The 15473-nt window shown below is 38.6% G+C and overlaps 1 protein-coding gene across 1 annotated transcript; it reads right to left on the bottom strand.

The window, feature by feature from the left end:
• Positions 1-2656: 2656 nt before the first annotated feature.
• Positions 2657-14685, bottom strand: EIF1B (eukaryotic translation initiation factor 1B). The gene is made up of 4 exons (XM_039336081.1): positions 14430-14685; positions 8751-8914; positions 3499-3600; positions 2657-3018 (listed from the first exon to the last, which is right to left on the bottom strand). Exons 1-4 carry the CDS (start codon positions 14458-14460, stop codon positions 2974-2976), a joined length of 342 nt encoding a protein of 113 aa, XP_039192015.1. The 5' UTR covers positions 14461-14685; the 3' UTR covers positions 2657-2973.
• Between the last annotated feature and the right edge of the window lie 788 nt (positions 14686-15473).

Genomic DNA, 15473 nt, shown 5'->3' with positions numbered 1-15473 from the left:
TTCTTTTCAAAATCTGTCTTCTATTGGCATATATTAAATAAGAACTTGCTTTAATAATAGCTTATTACAAAAGGAGCCACTTTTAAAGATATTAAGATATGCTTAATGTCTATGGAGATTCTCAGTTATCCCTAGATCATGGTTGTCCCAAAGGTCCTTTTTCAAAGGTCCTTTTGCAACTGGATTGTGTTTTTCCTTGAAGATGTTTTGTTTGTCATCAAAGAAACTTATTCAGTTCTGACTGAATGTTGGAGGATGGATTTATATTCCCTGCAATCATCTGCTCGTTAGCACTCTTACTGAGTCGTTGAGGCCACTTGAAGGTTTATCTGTGCCCTCAGATCACCTGAATAGTGCATATGGGTGTGGGACCTTCTTGGAACTGCTGAAAGGACTGTATTGTAAACAGGAGATAGGTGATGTCGTATCTTTCCTTCTCTGTTGAGAGGGCTGTTTGATCTTAATATAGATGGCTCTTTGACCCCCTCCCCTTTCAAATCAGTGATCCTCTGTCCAGAAAATGGACTTTGCTGCCTTCAGAAGAGTGATCTTTGTCTTTCAAATGCAGATGGACTGCTGAATCTTGTCCTGATAGGTTTGTTCTCCTCTGTTATGCCGTTGCATTTGTGAAGTGGTTGTTTTGTTCCTCCAATGTATAGATCTATACATGTCTCACTGTGTATGATTACTACTCCTATGAAGCCCAGTAAAGAAAAATACGACAGTACGGAAGCTACAGGGTAACAATATTTGGAGGCATCCTGCACTCCAAGGAAAGGGTCTTGGCCTACATTAAAGGTTTGTTTTCTGTACCCAATGTTTCTTAATTTTTTGCTCTCAGGACCCCTTCCCACTTTTAAAAATTATGGAGAACTCTAAAAGGGCTTGTGTTTGCATTGGTTTTATTTATTGATATTTGCTCCATTAAAATTGAAGCATCCACTGCTAGTACGATTTTCATGATTGTTTGATGGGATTTTAATAATGTATTATTTTTCAATATAGGCTTGCAAATAATTTGATTTTGTGGTCTTTGAGGTCTACTTCTATTATTTGGTTACCTTGGACTGCCTGTCTATGCCACAAATTTTGCAGATTCACTGTAGTTGCTTCTTGAAGTTTCAGTTAAGCAAGCAGCTAAAAAACCTACTCTTAATTCTAATACGTTTGATTGGTAGAAAAAACACACTTTACATTTTAAGAAATACGCCATCTGGTGACATTCAAACAGACCAACAGCACAAACATAATAATTTCACCTTCAAAGATTCTCCATGTTCTTTTCTTACAAATTCTACAGCTCCTGAATGATGTTGACTTTGAGGGGTGTATATGGGGAGATTGTGTACATTTAAATCAGAAGTTTCTGTTAGGCATAACAAACTTTTTCTTCAGTCAATTGAAAAACCAAGAATATTACATCTTCCATTGGTGATGTTACGTCATCACTATTATGTCACCATGGATCTTAAAAACTGATTTAAAAAATCAAATATAGCCTCTTAAACCATGGGAAATCCTCATCTTTAACTCTGCTTTCCTCTCTGGCCCAACCACGTGGTGAAGGAGACCAGGAGCAGGCCAATGCTCAGCTTGTGCCACTGCACGCTCCCATCTCCCTGCCTTTCATCCCACCGGCCGGGCATATTCCTGGGGTGCTAAGCTTACAGAACGCCATGGCCCGAGCAAGGAAAGTGCAGCCTGGCAAAGCAGAGCCGGACGAGAGGCCCAGCAAAGCAGGGCATAGTTAGGTGTGACGGGATTAGGCTGGGAGGGGTGGGCAGGGTGAGGCAAATGAACTGCTGCTGCGCACCACCAGCCCGAGTTCTCGCCATTTCATGTGTGTGTGCTGCAGCCACACCCAGCTGGGTTGGGGTGGGCCAGGGCTGGGGCAGGTCCCTTGCCATTTGAGACAGCCCGGGGGCCAAATCTGTGTTTGACATGTCTGATCTAGGAGAACAAGAATTCAACTTGGAACATATGCTTTCTTTTTGACTGGGATGATTGGGAATCATCAGACACCTATTCAATTAGGTTATTCATTAACTACTTATTCGGGATGCACACTTTTTTCTTCAAGCAGCAATATCTTCTGTAACAGATCATCCTATCACATTTCTTAAGAATAAGGCTTAACAATCCAAGTTTATTGATATGCTATCAGTAGCAAAAGTAATAGAGGAGTTTTGTGTGCAAAAGCATCATGGTAACTTTGATGCAAACTATTCCAAGTGTAAGATCTTCAGGTAATTCTATGTATACATATACATACACACACACACACACACACACACACACACACACACACACACACACACAATGCAAAACTGCTGTTCTGTATTTATAGTGGGATTTTGTGAAGCTTTCTATCAAAATGGTTTGAGTTCTTGTATACCTATCTGGAAATGAATTCAGCAAGTCCCAGCAATGCAGCATTTCTTGGGTATTAATTAGACTTAATATAATTCTCATACATGCAAGGAATAGCTAATAGTTTTTATTTGACTGCTAAGTAATATTGAAAACTTTATGTCAATTTAGCTGTACTAAATGCTTGAGTCTTAGCTTCTGAAGTTTGAGCTGGTCTGCTATTTAGTTAAAAAGATGATTATATGTGTAAGTTAGCTGAAGTATATAAGGCATTCTACACAAAAGGTTAAGATAAAGAGAGTTTATTTAAGCTGCAACACACATCGTTTTAATACATTTAAATCAGATGAATAAATACACTGAACTATCAGCAATAAAACATTTCCATTGGAAATGCATTAAAATTCTTAAGCACTTCTTTTTACCATCTTACTGGAGTCTTCTTATGTGTTTGTAATCTACAATCCATACCTTTTCTGTAATCATGCAAAAGCAAATCAGAATTTGAATGGGAAGACCATTTACTATAAAGAATCATATTTCACAGATTAGCTCACTTGATAAAATAAAACTTATAGAATTCTTTAGGTAAGTATACACATTTCAGAAGCCGTGAACTTTCAGTTGTTCCTCCTTAACAATGCCAACCTGCAGAAAATATACAAACATCAGTAAGCCCTTGGCAGTTAGGACTAGAAATGTCACATAAAATAAATCCACATATTAATCAAAGTACAATGATGAGCAGCTGAGATTGGTACATAATTACATATAGCAGCAGTTTTCAGTTTACAAATCAAGCTAGAGAACCCTCAAATGCTTCCTTAAAAAATTCCTACAATAAAATCTTAACTATTCAAATATATGGCATCAACTGCGATATTCAAAAAAGCAAATGTTAGAGTCAAGTTGTTACATTCTTCCATTTAGCCTCAAGATTAAGCTCTTTATCAATTTAGAGAAGACAATAAAGCTCACAAAAATGACTAACAAAATTCTATTTTGTTATCATGTTCGGACCCAAAGCATATTAACAATTTTCAAGTATTTGTTTAACTTAAATAAGTATGTGCATTGTAATATTTGAGTCAGCAGTCTGAATTGAAAGAGTTGTAACAAGTCACTCACCTCTAAAAGGAATTGGCAAATGTTCTTCCTCTGGTCACCCTGTAACTGGATAACTTCCCCGTATTCAGGATGTTCAATCACAGTACCATTACAAGCAAATTTCTGCCAAAAAACATTGCTATATTCAATGGCAACAAATTGTTTTTGAGGTACTTGATGCTATTTCCATAACAGATAATACTTAATTTACAAATATTAAAAAATCTGCAATTATGATTTTAAGTCGTATAATTAAACAGATCATCATTTGACTACACTCAATTTTATGAGCTTTTTTGTAGTGATTATAGGTAGTCCTCGAGTTACGAGTGTAATGGAGCCTGCCCTTCCATTCATATCTCGAGGATTCGTAGGGGTGAATTTCGTACCTTGAACGCAATTCACTTCCAGTTTTTGGCCACGTATTTACTAATTTAATGTGTGGGTATCTCGGGGTGGGGAAGGCCATGAGGGGCCTATGATGGAACAGGTCATCTGCTTCAGACCACCCAAGACTCCTCACTGAGAAACCTCCTGGGGTCACAATTGCTCCCCTGCCCAATCCTGCCATGCCAGGTCACTTACCTTGTGAAGATCTGCCTCCTATCCACCCCCCTCTGTTTCTTTCTCTGCTCCTGGCAAGAGCAGAGGGAGGCCTCCGAGACCCAGAATGGACTTCGGGAAGCACATGACCGCCATCCCAGGCTTCTATTCTGGGCCTCAGAGGTCTGGAGGAGTCCTTCGAGGCCCAGAAAAGACCTCCAGAGGCACAGAAAAGCCTTCTCTGGCCTCTGTTCTGAGCCTCAGGGGCCTCCAAGGACCTGAATGGACCTCTGGAAGCATGCAAAAGCCTCCCACAGCCTCTATTTTGGCCTCCGAGGCCCAGAATGGACCTTCAGAGGCCCATGGAAGCATCTTCCATTCTCCTTTCTGGGTGTCATTTATTGGCCTCTGATGCATTTATTGGGCCTCCAGAGGCACGCAGAAGCCTCCCAAGGCCTCCTTTCTGGGTGGCAGCAGCCCGGAAAAGACCTCTTATGACTGTATCGGATCTCTGGAGGCACTCAGAAGCCTCCCCCGGCTTCAGTTCCATTCTCTGTTGCAGAGAACAGAGGCTAGAAGTACCATGAGATCACACAAGATCAGTAGCGTGAGCTCTTGCTCCACTGATCTCATGTGATCTTGCGTTACTTTAGGCCTCCATTCTCTGCAAATGCACAGGAGGGCCGGAGCAGCCAAGAAAGTGAAGGATCTTGATCTTCGCAGGGTTGAGTATCCAAGGCCTAGTACCTAGAGTGATTGAAGGTGGCGGGGGGAGGGAATATCCAGGGTGAATGTTGCAGTGCCACTGCGGTTGTTTGTAACTGTGAACAATTGCCATGATGCGGCAACATTTATAATTTTGGGACTTTTTCGTAAACACTAGGGGGCACTTATCGCATAAATTTGAACATTTGCTAAGGGAAAGCTTGTAACTTGAAGATTACCTGTATGTGGTACCCATAAAGCAAATGCATGTTGGTTAAGCAAATGCCTCAGTCATTAAGTCAACCCATTCTTCATTATGGAAACTTTTTTTGCAGTTTCCAGCAAAAATGTTATAAACTGCAGTCACAAGACTATGGCAAGTTGCAAATGGATGTAAATGTGGGCTGATTACTGAGTGCCCAAAATATGGTCACATGACCACAGGGATATGGGTGAGTGGTGGCTATCAAAACTTTGAACATGGGAGACCTGAATCAGATTAGAGTGCAAAAGAGTCATATTTAAGAAAATAAAACAAAGCATAGATATTACATTTTAAAACTAAATAATAATTTAATCAACAACAATCAAAACATTGGCGTCCTGATTTAAGAGGGAGAAACTATAAATTAACAATGGCAACTTCATACAAAGAAAATTTATATAAAATGTTTTATAGATGGCACCTTCCACCAGCAAGACTAGCAAAAATGTTTAAAAAAATGTCAGATAGATGTTGGAAATGTAAACATAATATAGGCACGTATTACCATATTTGGTAGACATGTGGGAAGGCAAAGGCCTATTGGAAAAGCATACAGATGTGGTTAGAAAAAATACTGGGTGAACAAGTGGATTTGAAACCTGAACTTTTTTTACTAGGCATTAAGTCTGAAAAGATTAATGAGCAGAAATTATTTTTAATTCTACATATTACCACAGCAGCAAAAATAATTTTTTCACAATACTGGAATGAAGGATTGCCATCAGAAGAAGAAATAATCACGAAAATATTGGAATGTGCAGAGATGGACAGACTAACTATGAGGCTGAAAGACAAAGAAGATATGGACTATTATAAAATTTGGAATTTATTCTATTCTTGGTTAGAGAAAAGAATGAAGGATTAGGAAGTGAACATGTATTAGCTTAGCAAACACCAGACAACTTGTTTGATTGGAAAAATTAACCTATGTTGATGGAAAAAAAATCAATAAAAAGATTGTTAAAAAAAAAAAGGGGAGTCCTGCACAAGCTCACTGTCTCAGCTTATAGTAGCAGAGATTGCTTGGTGCTGTTGGGAAGCAACTAGAGTAGAAGCACCATGTGACAAAAGCTCCTTCTCAGTCTGCTCTTTGGTAACCTCAAGTTCCCTTAGCTCACAGGTCGGCAACCTGCGGCTCCGGAGTCGCATGTGGCTCTTTGAGCCTTCCCCTGTGGCTCCCAGCCTCCTCTGCCTTTGCAGAGAGAGACAGAGACAGAGAGAGGCAATTGCGCTTCCCTGCTTCCTTCTCTCTCTCTCTCTCTCTCTCTCTCTGTGTGTGTGTGTTTGTGTGTGTAAAAGAGAGTGCACTCACAGTGTTCACTGAGGAGCTGAAAAGCTTACTGGGCAGAGCTCCTCCCTTTGCTGCGTCTCTGCAGGAAGCAGGAAGGGCAGGAAAGAGCTAGCTAGCCCAGCTAGGCTGACTCAGGAATTCTGGGAGTTGAAGTCCATGAGTCATAAAAGAGACGAGGTTGCTTACCCCTGAGCTTGTTGGACAACAGCTTGAAGCTTGCCAGGTGAGCAGCAGATAGGAGGGGGGGGGGAGAAAGAGAGGGAGAGAAAGAGAGAGAGAGAGAGGGTGGGGGGGGGGAAGAGAGAGAGAGAGAGAGGAAAGAGAGAGAGAAAGAAAGAGAGTGGAGGAAGATAACACTGCATATATCCTTTTTTTACCTGTGTGGGTATGTAATTTTATTCTCTTAAAGCATTCTCTTGGTGATCATTGTTTTAATAGTATGGATATTCCCAAGAGTGATATTTTTACACACACACATATATACACAAACACACACACACACCTATAATAAAGGTAAAAAAGGATATATGCAGTGTTATCTTCATTTTAGATATCAAAAGGGTTTTGCGGCTCCCGGTGTTTTGGTTTTGGTGGGAAACGGGTCCAAGTGGCTCTTTGAGTGTTTTGGGTTGCCTACCCCTGCCTTAGCTGATGCAATTAAAGTGAGGCAGCAAGCTAGTGCCTATTCCCCCAGACAGCAGGCAGACAGATTTCTTGCATACAAATTTGTACTTAGTATTGCAGAAGCCACACAAAACATTTTTTCTCATACATGAGATGTAAAAAATTACATTGCAGGGAGGGAACATTGCAGGGAGGTGGTAAGAGGAAGCAGGAGGTGTGAAATTGGTGCATGGCACTCTTCTGATGAGAGCTCTGATGTCATTCCTGGGATCTACTTATGCCACACTCCCTGTTTAGGAGTCACAGTCCTGAGTGTTCCTAACTTTGGCATTTACTTTCCACAATTTTTCCAGTTGCTCCTTCAGGCCTGGTATTTCTCCACTTTCTCATACTCCTTCTTCCTTATGTTGTCAATTGGCACATTACATCTATCACCATCGCTGTCTTTTGGCCCTTGGCTATTATACTACCACAATGTCTGGTTAATTGGACATTATCTCCTGTCAGTCTGGTTGTGTAAGTCCCAAAGGACCATAGCTTTCTTATTCTTCACAATCTTTTATGGGATCTCCCATGTAGCCTTAGGAGAGTTTAGCTCATATTCTGTACAGAGATTTTTGTATAGAAAGCCATCTACTTGGTTGTGCCAATCAGTATGTGCTGTTCATGCCTTAATCTTACATTCTGTTGGGGGAGACTATCTCTGAGGCCTCACCTTGGGTCCTGTCTAGTGTGGTACACCCTTCCTTCTATGGATCTGATGCTTACTGCCTGTTCTTGTGCTGCTACGATCAATGCCTCAGTGCTGTCTTTTAATCCAGTCTTTCTACCCACTAGAAAGATTTCTCAATTTTTGCCACCTCAATTATGTACACACACACACATACACACATACACACACGCATACATATATAATCAAAATTATAATATTTAGTTAAGTTTTAGTTATAACTAGATTCTACTTCGTTATGTTGATGCATTAGTCAAAGAAATATATATATAAATGTGTATTTTTCAAAGTCAGTATGTGGCCTGCAGGGATTCTTATGTATATTTAGTACCCCCATTTCTATTTGAGTTATACCCCACTGCATTATACCATATAATTCTGATTATAAGGCATAGTTCTAATCTTTCAATTGAATTTTGTTAATGAAGGATCTTGCCAAGGCACTAGTAAATTTAAGTTTATTGTTCTGAATTGACATAGTCCTACCAAATAAATTATTATGGTTTTCCAGTAAATACCATTTATAGTTCTACATATGATTATCACTAGTTAATACTATTTGTTCTACTTTTGTTCTACTTCTATTTCATATTGTTTGGGCATCTTTCATGTAGATTTCATATTAGATCTCTTTATCCACCATTTTAGTTCATTCATATATTTTAGAAAGATAGTATATTAAAATTTTTGTTTGCTTTTAAATCCGCATTTTCCTGAAATAATTGTTATTAGCAAAAGAAGCAGATTAGCCAATATTAAAGAATATTTCAGGAACAATTGATATTAAATTCTGATTATATTTTGCAATATTTCTAAGCATAGGGGTTAAAGACCTTAATCCTCTCCAAATATGGCAGCTTTAGGAGACTATCACCATTTATCACCATTACTGCTCAAAAGAGTTTTCAAAAATCAATCGGAAGTTGTTTTTTTAAAAACATTTAGCACTTGTTTTTATAGCTAAAACAAAAATTATTATATTGGCATAACACAATTTCAGAACTATCACAGCACTTTTAGAATATCTATATAAATTAATGTATATATATAAATGTATGTACTTTCAGTTTGGACATTCTTAGCTAAAACATTTCAAAATCCAAGAGAAACTTTACCTTTTTGAATGCTTTCACAAGCTTCTTTTTGTCATAGTCATCAGCAATACCCTGAACAGTCGTTAACGTCTTTCTTCCGTTTCGCTGCTGGATCCTTATATGGATATAGTCTTCAGTCCCTGACGGGAGTAAATCGTCGCCCTTAGTTGCATCAGCAAACGGGTCTGAAAAGGGAAAATTCATATAATGAAAATGAATCTGTCATTTATACATTTTCTACCCTAAAATTCTCCTTTTCTAAGTGGAGAAGCTAATTGTACTCAACATGGAGGTACATGTTTGAATTTCTTAGAAGTCTGAATTCCTTAGAAGAGAAGTAGTCCAGATTTGTTGTACATATTTAGCAGTTAGTACTCCATGATTTAATACCAAGATATGATTAGATTTTTGCATATGTTCTGCCCACATCCCAGTGATGCTTCCTAAATACAAGAACTGTTCAGAAGTGAAAATTGCTTTGCAATATTTATAATCTGTGTAATATTTGAAGTCAGAGGGTAAGTTGGAGATTGGAAATTTCCTGGGATGTGGCAATTAATTGGCTGCTGGGAAGCTATTTCTCTACTTTGATTTGATTGTACCATAAGGCTTGGTTTGTAAGCGATACAACAGAAGGATTGCTAGATAAGGTTTGTCTTTCTGCTGATAACACAAACATGTGTAATAAGAGTTGATGTTCCTGGAAGTATTTGTAAGATCTAAATCAGTGGTTCTCAACCTGTGGGTTGGGACCCCATTTGGGGGTCGAACGACTATTTCACGGGGGTCACCAAACAACGCAGTCCGCCATTTTTTCCCCCTTTTCCTTAGCTGTGCTACTCCCTTTTATTCTATTGGCTTTTGAAAGTCAATAGAATAGACTCGCTTGAATAGAGTCTAATTCTATTGTCTTTCAAAAGCCAATAGGAATTGTCCAGGCTGTCTCTGCCCTGCTGAGCCCGCCAAAAGTCCCATTCTGCAAACGGTGCTGCCCCAGTTGAGTAGTCCTCGACTTACGACCGGTTGAGTAGTCCTCGACTTACAACCGGTTGGGGGTCGCGGCATTAAAAAGGTTGAGAACCACTGTGCTAAATTATTTGACATTGTTGGGAATTGGTAGAAATGTGGAAACTGCAATTCAGTGTTTGTAAATGCAAGATCATGTACTTGGAAAAAAAGAATCTTCGAGGGATACATCTTAGGGATATAGTGTTAAACAGAATAAAAGGACTTAGGTATGTTCAGAGCAGATGATGCGAAATAAGTAAACAGGCAGCTATAATGGCAAACAAAATTTTGGGATGCATCTCTAGAAGGATCACCATCAGGAAAAAGGAGATCCTAATTTTGCTACTTAGGGGTTTAATCAGATACCATTTGGGACAAGATCCAATTCTGGAAACCTCATTTAAAAAAAGATATTGATAAGATTGAGTGAGTCCAGAGATAGACAACAAAAATGATGCAAGGTCTGAGGGACAAACAAATCAGTAGAGACTGGAGGAACTGAATATGTACAGTCTTGTGGAAAGAAAAAAGGGGAGACATGATTGAAATCTTTAAATACACTAAGGGTGTAAATAAATTTCTAAAAGGTAGTATTTTCAATATTAAGCAAAAATCAAGAACATAGAGGCCTAACCTCAATCTGACAGGATGGAAATTCAAAAGTAAGTTAGAAAGTATTACTTCACAGAAAGAATAGTGGAAGCTTGAAACCAATTTCCAGTGGAGATAGTGAACATGTTTGAGATAAGCACAGGTCCATCATTGACAAAAAAATTAAAAATAAAATAATAATTTCAAAGACCAGATTGAAAGGACCAGTATGTCTTTTTCTGCCATCAACTTTCTATGTTTCTATGACATGAAGAAAAGCTTTCACTCCAAAATCTTTATTTTCTATCAACAAATTATCGTAATTCAAGAAAGAATGGATGAGAACAGACTGCCACCTTAGAAGGAAAGCAAACCAGGAGATTTCTGGTTTGCGTCGTAGCGATGCAGCCAAGGGATTGTGGGGCTCACACCCCACAGCTGGTTTCCCCCTGCCAGGGGACTCTTAATGGATCTAAAGTTGCCCCCGAGAGGTGATGAAGGAAAGCCCCCGTCGATCACAGAAAGATGGCAGTCGATCTGTTTGATCTGGGGAAAGCCCTCCAAACAGGCAGGAGAAAGGCTAGCTGCACTTCCATGACTAGCCCAACCAAAGCAAAAAAGCACAATTAGAACAGATAGTGAATGTATTTGGAACTGGGTGAGAAAATTGATCCTTTCTATTTTACAACTGTATTGCCTAGAAAAAACTCCCAAGAAGCAAAAAACTTTCCGAAAGTGAAAAGGAGGAGGATTGTAGCCCCACGCTTCCAAAGACGGAAGCGGCATTTTAATTTTTATGGGGGACAGAAATATATTGAACTAGAAGCTATAGTTTGGACAAACAAAACTGAGGAAATTGTTAAGATTTTCTCTTTGAAAGAGTATTGAGATGAAACTACAAGAAAATATTTTTTTGTTTTAAAAGTCAGAAAATGAATATCTAATGACATCTAGTGGTGGATTAGAATATAGCAATACAACTGTCTTGACTGAGAAATTGGCAAGATGCCCAGAAACAGATAACTTGTTCCTTTGATCCCCAGTGACTCTTAGTTTAATAGAGAACAGCTGGGAACAGAGGAAAATAGATTGGGCTATAGTGAGAACTACAATTGTTATAAAAACTGCTGACCTTCCTGGATTATAAACATCTACTGAAATTGATTTTTAAGCTTAAGAACTATTGCAGAGAAAGAAAAACCTTGACTTTTGGCTACTTCTGAAGGTGAAGGCTCTTGGACTGTTCTTAGGTGGTTGAACATTTGGACCGCAAACTTTGGCTGATTGATAATTGTTGGACCCTGAGCAGAAGAACTGTTTATAAAACATTGCTTTTAATGGTGGATTAACAACTGAATTATAAAGGCCATACATAAAGACCATAAGAACTATACAAGACTTTGCTGCATGGATCTTAAGATTGGTTGTATTAGTTCAGGCTAATACTCGGGGATTATGGTATTTTTGATAGATTATCTGAAGGGGGGAGATAAAATGGATGCTACATATCTAACAAAATGTGACAGAAAACCACATCCAACATTCTCATCTGAAGCCTCCAGCCCGGTGTATCAGGGATCTGCAGGAGTGACATCTCAAGACAAGGCAAACACCTTCCAGGAGGAAATGCATGCTATGCTGCAATCAATTCAAAAGACAATTATTTCATATAAAGAAGACACAAGAAAAAATTATGATGAGAATAAAAACAATATAAACAATATAAATAAGCAAATCCTTAATCTAAGCTTACAGTGAAAAAACTCTCAGAAAATGAGGACAAAGAATGAACAAACAAGTCAAAAAACAGAACATAAACCAGAGGAAAATGACCAAACGTTGGAGGCTATAAATGAAGAGAATTAGTCTGGCTCTGGTGCAAGCAAAGAAAAATCTACAAGATTTTGTTATAATACCAGAAATGGAAAGGCACCTTATCTTTCAGGACTTCAAAATATATCTGAGGACAAGAAAAAAGATCTGATAAAATAAATTATAGAGTTGTCAGGAGAATCACTAGCGTTTGGGAGACAAAAAATGAAAAGAGAAGTTGAGAAAGAAGGAAAGTGGGAGTGATTTAATGAATACAAATGGATGAAATTCCCCCTCAAAAATACTCCACCTAAATTGTTTTTCCCATTCCAAACAACATCCATAAAAATACAGAAAAAAATCCTTGCTGATTTGAATACACTGACTTGGAAAGTGGCTTGGCAAAAGAAGAAAGCTAGAGTTAGACTTAAGAGAACAGATCATTTGACCTACATATGGGGTATTACATGACTAAACATTTGTTTGAATATGGTTAAAAGAATAGATAATTATAAATGGATTTTATAGTAAGAGGAATATGATTTATAATTAGAATAACACTTTTTTATAATATGGGAAATGTAAAAGAATTGGGATGGCTTAGATGAGTGAAATGTCTGGACACTTAAATGTAACTAACTTTGAGAAAATCATAACTGACAATAATTTTTTGAATACTGATGGGAAACTAAATTCAATTAAGAGCTTGAAAAATAGGATCTACATTGACCTGCAAATACAACTGAAACATAAGCTGGTTAGAAAAGATGTTATATACTGATATTATTGTTATTTGTATAAACACTAGAAAAATGTCTATATCTAATTTTGTATGTATCGATAGTACAAAGAAGTGTATTTGCCTAATGTTGGTAAAATGAGAATATTACTGGAAGAAGAGAGGATCAAAGAAGTATATTACTATCTAACATGTTAACTATGGACTTATAAAAATTAACTACTATTAATCATTGTTAAATGTGAACCCAGACAACATGTTTACCAAGCACCAAAGATTGTTACTGTAAAAAACATACATACATACATACATACATATTAATTCATATTCTTACAATAGAAAAAAGAGTGACATGCAGTGATGAGCATCTCACTAGTTAGAATTATACTGATAGAAGACTGCAAAAATGCAAACAAGATCTGACAAACAAGTTTGTAAGTCAAAAAGTTTTGAGTAAGACAAATACAACTATTTGTAAGTCAAATAGTTTTGAATAAGTTTATTTTAAAAATCTAAATATCAGATTTTAGCCTTGTATACAATTATTCTTTCAACTAATAGAGTATAATTTGTGAGGGCAAGCACACACATTTAAGAAGAAAAAGTAAGATGTCAGAAGAAGGCTCAAAAGGATTAATTAAGCTCTCAATTAACTTTTCAATTAACAGATGAGCACTAGCATTTGGGATCGGGGAGAGGCGGTAAGAGCCTGGCGTCCTCCCCCTAAAGCTGCTGGGCAGTTCAAAGATGTAGTAGAAGAAGGCAGGCGGGCTTTCTCGGGCAGCGCTTATTATACCTCCCCGTTTCTCAACCAACGCATTTTGGAGAGGTCTACATCAATATTAAACCTGCAGAGCTGCGAAAGAAGCGTTTTCCTAATGCTCAGTCCTGTGCCCGAGCCAAACTTTTGACCGATTAAATACTGGTTTGCAACCGTGGCGAATACTGGCTAATCGTCCTCATAAGGAACGGTTGCTGGAATTGGGTATGTCTCTAGTTTAAAGACGAGAAGGACGAGGGGGACATGATAGCAGTGTTCCAATATCTCAGGGGCTGCCACAGAGAAGAGGGAGTCAAGCTATTTTCCAAAGCGCCTGAAGGCAGGACAAGAAGCAACGGATGGAAACTAATCAAGGAGAGAAGCAACCTAGAACTAAGGAGAAACTTCCTGACAGTTAGAATAATTAACCAGTAGAACAACCTGCCTCCAGAAGTAGTGAATGCTCCAACACTGGAAGTTTTAAAGAAGAGACTGGACAGCCATTTGTCTGAAATGGTATAGGGTTTCCTGCCTTATTATTATTATTATTATTACTATGTTCACGGGCAGCGTGACGGACGTGGGAAAGGATATCAATCTAATAGCAGCCCACAGTTGCAGCAGACAGGCTGGAACAGACTGGAAAACGTAAAAAGGAATGGAGGAGGAAGAAACGGAGGGGAGAAAAGCCCAAACCGTGAACAATTTCCCTGCGAAGAAAAAAACGCAGCCGGTGCCGATGCGTCCTCTTGTCACTGAGGCAAGAGACAAAGAGGGTCCCGTTTCTTACCGAAGGATTGGAGATTCTGGATAGCGGACATGCGCTTCTGTGGATGGGCGCTGCTTCGGGGGGGAAAGGTCGCGGCTGGGTTTGCCCGGATTTTCTCAAGTTCAGCAGTAGAGAAAATATAAGGAAAAATGAAAACAAACGGCAAAACCTGGAGGGCAGAGAAGACGCGGCTTGGAGAGGGGGAAATGGGGAATGCTGCGTCTGCAATAGCAATAGCGACGCTTGCTCGCAAAATGGCCGACGCCTCTTATTTCGGCTCTTGTTTTCCCTAGATAGGGCATGTGATGGTAATAGGCTTTCCATGGAATCCTGGGAAATGGAGTTTCTTCTGCTGAAGAAACTTAAAATCAACTTTGGACAACGAACTACAACTTCCGAAAGGCATGACACAACAGATTCTCGAAGCACAATCACCTATTAGTCGGAAACTGTGCTATGCTTGTTTGATTTATGTTTAGCGTGCACTTTGAATATTATTTGTAGTTTTGCATGTTGAATAAAAAATGTGGCTTATTCAGTCGTGGCTAAAGCAAAATTATTTTTTTCATATGTAAAAATGCAACCAAAACCTGCACAAAATGAATGTCAAGGGGGAACAGAAGTGTTGGCAGAGTATACAAGATAGTCTTCGAGTTACAGCCATAATTAAAACCAGAATTTCAGTTACTGAGCAAGGCAATTATTAAATGAGCCATGCCCAATTTTACAATCTTTTTGCCATGTTTGTTAAGTGAATCACTGAAACTAACAATCATGTAGTCATTAAGCAAATCTAGCTTCCCTTATTGACTTTGCTTGTCAGAAGCCAGCTGGGAAGGTTCATAAATGACTTTCAGATGACTCCAGGGTGCTGCAACTGTCCTAAATATATGATGATTGCTAAGTGCCCAAATTTTGATCAGATGATCATAGGGATGCTGTGAGCAGCATAACTGCGAAGAATGGTTGTAAGTCACTTTTTTGAGTGCTGTTGCAATTTTAAACTGTCACTGAATGGTTGTAAGTTGATTACCTGTAGTCAAAAAATCAATGCATATAAAACAC

This window comes from Crotalus tigris, unplaced genomic scaffold, assembly GCF_016545835.1.
Source record: "Crotalus tigris isolate CLP2741 ecotype Arizona unplaced genomic scaffold, ASM1654583v1 scf7180000017666.27876245, whole genome shotgun sequence".
Taxonomy (NCBI): Eukaryota; Metazoa; Chordata; class Lepidosauria; order Squamata; family Viperidae; genus Crotalus; species Crotalus tigris.
This window is presented reverse-complemented; position numbering and strand designations above follow the sequence as displayed.